The sequence below is a fragment of the Ursus arctos genome, unplaced genomic scaffold, assembly GCF_023065955.2.
Source record: "Ursus arctos isolate Adak ecotype North America unplaced genomic scaffold, UrsArc2.0 scaffold_22, whole genome shotgun sequence".
In the NCBI taxonomy this organism is placed as follows: Eukaryota; Metazoa; Chordata; class Mammalia; order Carnivora; family Ursidae; genus Ursus; species Ursus arctos.
In genome coordinates, this window is record NW_026622897.1 from 45,394,038 (window position 1) to 45,406,146 (window position 12,109).

General features: G+C 39.3%; 1 protein-coding gene across 13 annotated transcripts in view; it reads left to right on the forward strand.

The window, feature by feature from the left end:
- The window catches only part of DLG2 (discs large MAGUK scaffold protein 2), a 1,327,559-nt gene that overhangs the window by 985,706 nt on the left and 329,744 nt on the right, over window positions 1-12,109 (forward strand). For all 13 annotated transcript variants that reach the window (XM_057316878.1, XM_048217415.2, XM_044390952.3 and 10 more), the window contains one exon: window positions 6,442-6,598. In XM_057316878.1, coding sequence (XP_057172861.1) covers window positions 6,442-6,598 — 157 coding nt within the window. The remainder of the gene's footprint in view (window positions 1-6,441; window positions 6,599-12,109) is intronic.

A 12,109-nucleotide genomic window follows, 5' to 3' on the forward strand; every position in this document is an offset into this window, starting at 1 on the left:
GGGGGTAATCAGAAGGGGGAATGAAACATGAGAGACTATGGACTATGAGAAACAAACTGAGGACCTCAGAGGGGAGGGGGGTGGGGGAATGGGATAGACCGGTGATGGGTAGTAAGGAGGGCACGTATTGCATGGTGCACTGGGTGTTATACACAACTAATGAATCATCGAGCCTTACATCGGAAACCGGGGATGTACTGTATGGTGACTAACATAATATAATAAAAAATCATTAAAAAAATTAAAAAAAAAGTAATGGGTTATTAGTATAAGAAGTTTAGGGGCGCCTGGGTGGCACAGTGGTTAAGCGTCTGCCTTCGGCTCAGGGCGTGATCCCGGCGTTACGGGATCGAGCCCCACATCAGGCTCCTCCGCTATGAGCCTGCTTCTTCCTCTCCCACTCCCCCTGCTTGTGTTCCCTCTCTCGCTGACTGTCTCTATCTCTGTCAAATAAATAAATAAAATCTTTAAAAAAAAAAAAAGAAGTTTAAATTAGGGGTGCCTGTCTTGCTCAGTCAGAAGAGCGTAAGACCCTTGATCTCAGGGTTATGAGTTCAAGCCTCACATAGGGTATAGAGATTACTATGGAAAAATAAAGAAAACTTTAAAAAGAAAAAAGTCTAAGTTGGAAAAAGTACATCATTTGAAGTGTGCTTAGGGTATTTTATTTGCACATCATCTACAGATTTGTTCGTCATTTCTCACCATTATTTAAATAAGAATCAAATAATAAGCATAATAATTCACTGTGATATAAAAAATTCTATTTTTAAAAAGGTATTTTAATCTCGTAAGTTGACAAAATTCCAAGTAATTTGATTTAAAAGACTTCTCCAGGTAAAATAAATAAAATCTACTGTCACTCAAGAATTATGTGTGTCATGTTCAGGGGTCACTAACAAAATTGCCCCAGATGGTAATGAGGAGAGATGTTTCCTAATGATCTTTTAAAGTGTATTTTTTTCTGCCGAGAGTCAGTTTGCATATTAAACATGTAAGGGTAATCCTTACTTTCAAAGGAATCGTGTTCTCTCCCATTTTACTATTAAAATACCAGGCTCTCTCCATGAAGCTTTCATTTTTTCATTTTTGATAAAACCACAAGTACAAAAAATATTTTATTTTCCTCTTAGCTTTGCAAGAAGTGTAAATGTCATGCAGTGTACAGCTTTTTTTTCTGAGAACCTTGAGGGAGAGCTGAGACACTGGCAAACTGGAGAATGAATGCCCCATCTAGAGAGGGCACATCTAGCCAACTGTAGCTATATGACAAGGTTAAGAGCTAGTGTTCATAGAATGTCTGATTTTTCATATAAAGTCATAAATCTATTTTATGCAAATTTTCCCAATTTTAAACATGGACAAATTCAAAAAATTGTAAATACTGGACCAAATTAAGACTTTAGCTTTCTGATTTGCAGTCTCTGGAATATATCATAGTCTAGACTCTGGGATTTCAAGTCAGAAAATCTGCGTCTTAGTCCTGCCTTCACTACTTATTAAACTCAGTAAAAACTTGGATAAGCAATCTTATTTCAGTAATTGAAAAAGTTGTCATAGTAATTTGTCCATGAGGTTGTTTATTTTTCTTAAGATATTGTTATAAAAATTTTGCAAACATAAAAAATTTAAAGATTTTTAAAATGAAAACTTATGCACTTGCCGTCTAGGTTGTACTTTTAACATATTACTACGCATGTTCTCTCTATCCAGTCATCAATCTATCTTCCTTTTTGGCTTAGTTTCAAAAGAGTTGCAGACATCTGTGCATCATGCATTGGATTGTCTTGAGGAATAAATGGAATTATGCACAGAAAGCACCAAGCACAACATGTAGCACGTAGATAAGCATTAGAATCGTAGTAGCCCCTTCCCTCTCTCTGTATTTACTATATATAGCTTGAATGTCATTGTACCTAGTAAAAGTGTGTGTTTTAGACTGAGGGAAGAGGACTATTTCTACAATAACTTTTTCATCAAAATCCTGTTGGCCCCTACCTTTGAAATGTATCCAGAACCTGGGCTTCTGGTTGCAGCCAATACAGAGTATCCCCATTTCTCTCTAGTCCTCCCTTTTATTAACACACACGCACACACACACACACACACACAACTTGAGACATAATAAACATGGGGAAACTATACAAATTGGAAATAAGTCAGACTGGCTCCGAGAGGAATGACACCGTGGTGAGTTCCCTGAATTTTCTTTCTACTTCTTGTGTATCCTGGATGGAGCGCTGGAGACACCTACACCCTGGCAGCTCTGTCAACAGGGACAGACTAAAAAAGCCTCAAGAAAAGCCTGCAACCTGTAGCCCAAGATTTGGCAAAAGAGTAGACTAATAGAACTGGGAAATTTTGATAATATTGTTCCAACTGTAGCCAAACACCAAAGGAAAAACTGTCCCCTCACTGTAGTGTCAGTGGACTGTGCAGATAGCTAGACTTCCGGCCTCACCAAAGGAAGCCAAGAGAGGCAATTCTTTTTTTTTTTTTTTTGAAAGATTTTATTTATTTATTTGACAGAGAGAGACAGCCAGCGAGAGAGGAACACAAGCAGGGGGAGTGGGAGAGGAAGAAGCAGGCCTCCCAGCGGAGCAGGGAACCCAATGCAGGGCTCAGTCCCAGGACCCTGGGATCACGCCCTGGGCCGAAGGCAGATGCTTAATGACTGAGCCACCCAGGTGCCCCAAGAGAGGCAATTCTAAGATGGTCCTGGACTTCCTCCACTTGGCTGGTGTCAGTGGGCCAAGTTAAGAGCTGAACTTCCACCCCTATTCAGCAGCAAACAGGTAGAACAAGGTGGCATGAGGTGATGCTAGCTGGCACTCCACTCTTCAGTGGGGAGCTGAACTCATACCTTCACCAAGCAGCAACAAGCTGGAATGAGGTGATGCTAGTTAGCTTTCCATTTCCCTACTGCTGGTATTGGTGGAGACCAGACAGGAGCTGAACTGCTACTGCTGACCAGTGGCAATGAGGCAGAAGGAGGAAGAGGAAAGCAGTGCTAGTTGACAGACCACTTCTCCTCCTCGGGTAGTGTCAGCAGGACCGAGGGGAGAGCTAAACTTCTAGCCCCTTGGAGGCAAGGAGGCAGAACAAAATGGTTCAAGGCAGCTAGTCAGCACCCCATTTTCACTCCCTTGTTGGTGTCAGTGGACCCATAGGGAGCTAAGTTTCTACCACTACTAACTGGCAATGAGGTAGAGTGAGTAGAATACTAGTTAGTACCCCACTTTCCTCCCTGGTGTCACCAGGGACAATCGGGAGCTGAATGTCCATCTCACTTGGATCTGTAGACTGTACCTAAACTGATCTACCACCTGTAAAAAACTACAATTAAGTAGGATATAGTATTCTACATGGTAACACCCAAATGTCCAGCATATAATAAAATAAAATCACTTCTCATACCAAGAACCAGGAAAATCTCAACCTGAATGAGAAAAGATAACGGACAGATACCAACACTGAGATAACAGAGGTGTTAGAATTATCTGACAGGAATTTTAAAGTACTCACCATGCTTCAATAAGTGATTACACATGCACTTAAATGGGAAAAGAAACAAAAGTCTCAGCAAAGGAAAAGAGGAGGTAAAGAAGAACCGAATGGAATGTTAAAGCTGAAAAATACAAAAACTGAAGTAAAAAAGTCATTGAGTGGGCTCAAGAACAGAATAAATAGGACAGAAGAAAGAATCACTGAAAGTGAAGCTAGAAAAACAGAACTTACTCAGTCTGGACGGAGGAGAAGGCTGACTGAAAATGGACCACTGCCCACCACTTCCTTTAATGCCATCTGCAGCCAAGGCAGTATTTTGCCTGCATGTAACAATTAGACACGTATATCACTTTTTCAAACTTTGCCCCTTGGATCTTTTTTATACCAAAGTAACCATTTAAAAACGTAAATTAGATGAAGTAATCTTCTTCTCAGCAGCTACCCATTTTGTCAGAGTAAAACTCAGTTTTTGAATGACATACAAAGCCCTCAGTATTTGTCCCCTATTGTCTCTTTGCCTGTGGTAGGCAAAATTCTAAGATGGCCCCATGATTTCTACCCCATGATATTACTCCCACAGTTAAATTACCTTACATGGAAAAAAGAATTTGCCAAGTACTTAAGGTTACTAATCACTTGATCTTAAGGTAGGGAGGTTATCTGGTGGGCCTAACCTAATCACACAAACTATTGAAAAGCAGAAAGTTAGATCTAGCTAGTTGTGGAAGAGCAAGCCACAGAAATTCGAAATGAGAAAAGGATTCAGTGTGTCATTGCCAACTTGAAGATAGGAGTGGCCACATAACAAGGAATGTGAGTAGCCTCTAGAACCTGACAGAGACCCCCATCTAGAAGCCAGCAAAGAAACAGGGAGCTCAGTCTTTGTGATGGTTAGTTAATTCTATAGATTATCTTGACTGGGCCACAGGGGACCCAGGTATTTAGTTAAACAGGACAGGGATGTTTGTTTTGCATATAAACTTTCTGAGTGCTTGGAACAATTCCTGGTATAGTAGTGCTTACAAAGTATTTGTAGAATAAAATAAATTAACTCTATGTCAAGCTGCCTCTGACTCAGTGCATTGCATTGTAATATTTATAGTCCAAGGTGTATGTGCATTTTACAGCCTTCCTCAAAACTGGGCTAAACACAGATAAAGAACACATTGCTTTGTACATGGGAATGTGATAAATAATAGACTCTGTGTAGTCATTAGGATGAAAATATATCAGATGGCTCTTTGTCATTCTTACATCATTAAGTGCCAGAAAATATAAGACCAACTTTAATAACTGAAACTGGGATACTAGTGAGAGGAGGGTGGGTGATATGAAAGGTGTCTTAGTCAAACCCAAGGCTTACAGAATACATTTTTTAAAACTACTAATAAGAAAATAGAACTAGATGACTTCTAAGATCCCTTAAAATTCTATATTCCATAGTTATCTAGCCTCTACTCAATTAACTGATGTCTTATGATTTGATCTCTCATCTTTTTACTGATGACCCTGAAATATGCATTTGCAGTCCTCTTTGTAGTTCCATATTCTTAACATTGTCTCTGACAGCTTCCAAAAGTCACACAGATGACGCAGCATTACCTGGAATGGAGCATGTCAAAATCACCCTCATCCTCATGATCCTGGATTCCAGTTCCCCCTCCTTTGCCAATTACTTAGATATTCTTCCCTCTCTCTTCTACTACCTGAGTCAGTCTCTGGACCAACTCTTTCTCCTTTCAGATTTCTTGTCTCATGTCACCCTTTGTTTTCATTAACATGGCTGTCACCTTTGTTTATGCTCTCACTTCCTCAAATCTGGATTATTTAGTCAACATCCTAACCAATTTTCCTACCTCCCATCATATCCACACTCTCCTCTCCAGTAATCCTACATACGATCATTTGTTGCTCCTGAAATGGATTTAAATATTCTCAATGCCTCAAATCTTCCAGTGAGTCTCCACTACTACAGAGTAAATTTTAATTAACAAACAAACATGTAAGATATTTCATGATCTGGCCTATTCAGACTAGTCTCTTGTCCCCCAAACTCTCTTCTTTTTTTTGGACACATTCATCCCACTGAGCACTACTGCGGTGCTCAAAAGAAGAGTAAGTGGGTGGGGAGAGTGAAATGGGTGAGGTGGTCGAAAGATACAACCTTCTAGTTTTAAAATAATTAAGTCCTGGGGACATGATGTTCAACATGGTGCATAATACTGCGTTGTATACTTGAATGTTGCTGGGAGTAGATCTTAAAAGTTCTCATCACAAGAAAAAAAATTGTAACTACATGTGGTGGAGGATGTTAACTAGACCCATTCTGATGATCATTTCACAATATATATGAATATCGAATCCTTACATTGTACACTTGAAGCTAAATAATGTCTATGTCAATTATGTCTCAATTTAAAAAAAACACAAGAACAGATGTTTTAAACAAAGGAAAAGTGGAAGTAAGGCCAGTTTAAGAAAATATTTTGGGGGGCGCCTGGGTGGCACAGCGGTTAAGCGCCTGCCTTCGGCTCAGGGCGTGATCCCGGCGTTACGGGATCGAGCCCCACATCAGGCTCCTCTGCTATGAGCCTGCTTCTTCCTCTCCCACTCCCCCTGCTTGTGTTCCCTCTCTCGCTGGCTGTCTCTATCTCTGTCAAATAAATAAATAAAATCTTAAAAAAAAAAAAAAAAAGAAAATATTTTGGAATTAAGGAATGACTTTACATGGTATTTTGCCATTTGTTATAGTCAGAAACTCACTATGTATCTGCCCTGATATTAGCATTTTTCTTGGAGTGTGAATGTATCTTATTTTGGGAAGCCACTTTATCGGTAGTGAATTGCTGGTATCATATATCTCAATGAAACTAAAAGCGACCTAAATCTTGAGTGGGTCACCCTGTGAGCTCTGTTTTCTACTTGTTTCTTCAGGGAGCCCCGTAAGGTGGTCCTGCACAAAGGCTCCACTGGCCTGGGCTTCAACATCGTGGGCGGGGAAGATGGAGAAGGTATTTTTGTATCCTTCATTCTGGCTGGTGGACCAGCAGACCTGAGTGGGGAGCTCCAGAGAGGAGACCAGATCCTATCCGTGAGTATTTCTTCTTAATCTTCATTCCTCCATATCTGATACCATTTGAGGAAAGGTCACTTTCATTTATGACTCCAGAAGCACCTTAATTAAAAAGGAAAAATGGAGGAGAGCATTATGGCTTCCAGTACATGTTGCAGTTTAAATGGTGTTGAAGTGCTTGGTGCTTCTTACTCACTTCCCTCATATACAGGTAAAATTGCTAGTGTTTTCGTGCAGATGTTACGAGACATATTTGCATCCAACAAAGCATTGAGAAGCATGCCTTTTTAAGGTATTATTTATTTTTAATGCAGATTTTTTTTTCCAAATCCATGACTATACTCTAAAAACAGCACCTTTATAAGCATGTAGTTTGTTGCATATAACTATATAAGAAAATACATAAAATATGCAGTTGGATGCCACTGATAAGTCGTAGCAGCAGCACCATTTACCTAAATGCAAGAATTACTAGCAACAAGCTATAAGCACTTATTATTAACCAAGCATTTTATAAAAGTAATTTTATTTAAAAAATTATATTGATTAATTAAATTATATCATCTTATCTCATGTAATTTTTTATTCTCACAATCACGCTGAAAGCACCCTATGTTTGGATGAAGAAAATAAGGTTCAGAGGGGTTAAGTCAGTGTTTACCTAACTAGAGAGAATAAGAGCTGGGATTTAAATAATCAGGGTTTTTTAATTTTTTAAGATTTTATTCTTAAGTAATCTCTACACCCAACATGGAACTCAAACTTACAACCCTGAGATCAAGAGTCAAATGCCCTACTGACTGAGCCAGCCCAGCACCCCTAAATGTTCAATTTTAATGCCCATTACACCTGCCATCTCTCTTTCCTCCTTCCTTCCCTTCCCCCTTCCTCCCTTCCATCTGTTTCTCTCCTCCTTTCTTCTCCTTTCTTTTATTGAAATATTTATTGCCTGCTTCTTTCCACTAGATAAGCTTTCTTTCTGGTATAAACTCTGTGACAGGTAGTTAAAAACATTGTCAGTGTTCATGACCATACTGAAATTTTGGTAATCATGCAAATAATGGGAAATAATCTAAGGACCCTAGTTCTTACGTCTGAGTTTGTGGTTCATAACTCAACGAAGCACTTACTTTGTGGTTTTCATTGTGTACTTAGAAAAACGTGTCTTTGTTTTATAGCTGTGATTTATAACTAGAATTTTCCAAGTGACCTTATCTTTGTTAGCCATCGTCCAATCCCCACCTTTCCCTCACACACACAGTACCTGTGTAATATAGTCAATTGACCGAGCAAAATGTCCAATGGTCTGAATGGAGGGCCTTGCCTTATATATTCTGGTAGTTCTCCCATACATTAAGTCCTCTGCTTCTTCCTTAGCTAGCAGTTGTCTGGATGGATTGAGTATGGGAGAAATCAGGTCAGGTCCCATAGTAGGACCTTGTTCTGTCATCCAAGAGCTGAGTGTCACCGCTTTGACTACTCCCCTCTGCATACTTCTTCTACACTTAAATCATATATGTCTTCCTGGACTTACAATGGGGTTATATCCTGATAAGCCCATTATAAGCAGAAAATATTGTAGTAAAAAATGCATTTCATAAACATGCTCAGAACACTTAAATTAGTCTACTTTTGGGCAAAATCACCTAAAACAAAGCCTATTTTATAGTATTTTGTAAGTGTTGACTCTCTCATATAATTTGAGCACTGTACTGAGAATGAAAGCAGTGATTATATGGGTGCAGATTGGTTGTTAAGTGTATCAGTTGTTTACCTTCGTGATGGCGTGGCTGAGTGGGAATTGCCTCTCACTGCCCAATATCACAAGAGTGTGTACCATATTGGTAGCCTGGGAAAAGAGCAAAATTCACAATTTGAGGTACAGTTTCTAGTGAACGTGTGTCGCTTTTGTACCATCATAGAGTGGAAAATTTGTTAAGTCAAACTGTCATTAACTCTGGGACCATCTGTATAAGATATAACTTACCTTTATTGACATGTCTTTCTTTTCTAAGTGGCAAAGGCTCCCTGAAAGCAAATTTTCCATCTTACATGGTTTTGTATCCTCGACATTTAAATCATAGTGGCTGGCACATAGCCGTCTCCCTAGCAATGTCTGTGGAATGAAGAAGTGTTGAATAAATGTGGTGATGCTTTACGAAGTCACTGTGGCTTCACAGAGGACTCTACAATTCTAAGCAGAACACACTTACCTGTTGTCATCATCCTGGCCCAGAATCGTAGGCCTGGGGAGCACACTGTTTCTTCGCCAGAGTCAGCATTCACACAGCTGCAGCACTTGCCCACACACAAAGCACTTTCACATGCATTAGTTCTAGGGGTCTTTAAAGAAATTCCAAGTGCCAAGAGAAGTTATGATTACTCTCACATTCTTACATGAGGAAATGGGGATTCAGAAAGGCTGAATGATTTGTCCAAAGCTCCACAGCTACTGACTGTGATGTTGGATTCAAAAATCAAGTCTCCTGACCCCAAATCAGTGTTCTTTCTCTTCACAGCACCACCTGTCTTCAAACCTGTCAACGGTCTCATTCCACATTTTCTTATCTCATTCAGCACTGCTCTGTGTGCACACGACACTCAGGAACACACAGAACTATAAAGAGCTAATACTTCCATGTTACTTTTGAGTCAGTCACTATTATAACCAATTTAATCTTATAATCTTACCCTAGGCCCTGTTATGCTCATTTTTTAAGTAAGCTGTACACCCAACGTGGGGCTTGAACTCACAACCCTGAGATCAAGCATCGCTCACTCTACCAGCTGAGCCAGTCAGCTGCCCCCCTATTATGTTCATTTTAAGGGTAAAGATACTGAGTTACAGAGATGACATTGGACTCTGTTTAAATGAGAAATCCACAGGTTTTATTTGTTTTAACTTCCAGGCATGTGGTAGAAAAAGGGATGAGCTAATAATCTTATTACTCAATAAAGAAAATTCGTAACTATTTCAGTTTTCAAAAGTAGATGTATCCATTTAAATACTGCCAGAAACATGTAATGAAAGAAAACAACCAATCAGACTTATAGTCTTCTTGGAGATTACAATCCACAGAATATTATAATAGTCTGATGTTCAGATATCATATCCTTTCTTATGTATAACATTGGCAAAGACAGTTCAGTGATAAAAATATAATCTGCTTTTTGCAATTGAGAAAGAAGAGGGAACATTTCTCCTTTTTGGTTTGCAAAAAGTTATTTAAACTGTGGCTAGAAATTGGCTAGTTTCAAGGCTCAGTATTGGAATTTCATGGGTTAATACTGAAAGAAAAGAAATAGGTTCTAAAAGCTCAAACATTACAAAATGGAAGGAAAACAGCAAAACAGAATTATTAACAATGGAATATGGAGGGTAGGATATTTTGCATCTACAGCTTACACTAGATATATAAGGACAAGCTATACCTTCCTGGAAAACACAAAGACAAAAACTCTAAATAGCAATCAAGAGTTAAATACAAATTCTATTACTAGATCATGTAAGATTATTTTGTAAATAACTTTTGCTAACAGTAATGTAGTAAGTTCAGAAAAGAGAACTAGAGTCCCTAGGGAGAAGAGCTGGGGGGTAGGTCTCTGCCCTCAATTGGTCTTCATCAAGAAGAGACTTGAATAAGAGACAATTACCCTTCTAAACAAGGGCAGAATGTCTATGCCTGTGTTCCAGAATTACTCTCCTACGTAGACTATACAAACTTTAGAGATAATTTGTTTTATTAATGACTTACTATGTGACAGATTTTGTACTAGGACTTGTGATCTCAAAGAGTAAGATAAATATCCTATCCTTAATATATTCACAGGCAAATATATCCACATATCTATTGTAGGTCAGTATATAGATATGGTCATGGGTATAGATGTAGATATAGTATAGATACAGATGGCATACTGAGGAAAGAAAGGAGACAAAACACTTCAGATCAGCATGTCATATTCTAAGTACTCAGTCAGTGCTGTTATTACTAGTAACAACTTTGCCTTAAGAATGTGTCCAGTGTTTTTTTAAAAGTGTCAGATAACCATATCTAAAGAAGGCCTCTTTTATAGAATTTGAGTTATTCCTTCTTTGGGACAGGGCTTGGGCTGGATGAGCATTTCCCAAAGTGTGTTTCACAGGACACCAGAAAAGCAGGATTGGATTAGGGTGCTACTGAGAGAAAGGGTTCCCTGCTACCATATTTCGTCACTGAAAAATTTTCAGAACATGTGGACTCTGGGAAACAAACTGAGGGCTTCAGAGGGGAGGGGGGTGGAGGACTGGGATAGGCCGGTGATGGGTATTAAGGAGGGCACATATTGCATGGTGCACTGGGTGTTATACGCAAATAATGAATCATGGAACATTGCATCAAAAACTGGGGATGTACTGTATGGTGACTAATACAACAAAATAAAAATTATTAAAACAACAACAACAACAATAACAAAACCATGTGGTTTGGGAGCGTGCATTAGGAGTCTCTTCAGAGCCAGTGTTTTCCCAAACTTACCTGACTACCAAACCCTCACATAAGAAGCACTTCACGGGACAATAGTAGGAAATGCTTGAGTAGGTATTTTTCTAATTCCCTTACTCGACTCTTTTCCTCAGGAGGTAGCCATGCTTGTGTATAAAGAAAAACCGACAGCCTTTTACTATGTTTGAGATTTTGGGCGCCATCTAGTGTTCATGTATTGTCTAAACATGGCAACCTGAGGAGGGAGGGTCCTGAAGCTCCATCTTAGGGCTTTCTTAGCCTCCCCTGCCCCTCCCCACTGCAGAATGAAAGTAGCTAGGACGCTGAAAGATAAAGAAATCACCACCACAGGCCACATTCTATACACGTACTGTGAGTGATCTTTTCTCTCTAATTTCTCCTTTATGTATTCTATTTCTCGGGCATTTGTTGTAAAAGTCTTATCCAGTAATTGAACCATATTCTGGAGGTATTGGTGGAGAAGAATTTAGGACATTCAATGTGCAAGCACATTATCTAGTCCAGTAGCCTCCTCAGGCATTCTTCCTGCAGAGGACAAGATAAAAAGGCTTCTGTCATTATTTGTTTCAGTGCTTCGTTATGAAAAATGTGGAGCAGAGCAGTAGAAGCGATACCCCTACAAAGAGATTCTTTTCTGTGTCACCAAGCAATTCTAGTTTTTTCATTCCTCAGGAACCTCAGAAAGAGCGCCCTAGCTGACCTTGCTGCCTCCACAGCTCACCCTTGTTGGACTTTAAGTATTTAACTAACTGCGTTCCGAGATACATGGCGGGGAATAGTGAAAGGCTGCAGTTGTTGAGCTGAAGGTACAATAGATAATTGTGCATTTTTACATTGAAACTGACATTGTTTTATGGATTTAGAAAAAGTAAAAATGAGTCACAGATCACCTGATGTTTCATTAATTCTCAGGTTACCTTGCTATCTTCACATTCAGAGCCAATTTGCCAGATCCTTATTGTTACGTTATTCAAATAGAATGTGAGCTTCCTATACACTATTCATCCTCCTGGGGTACTGT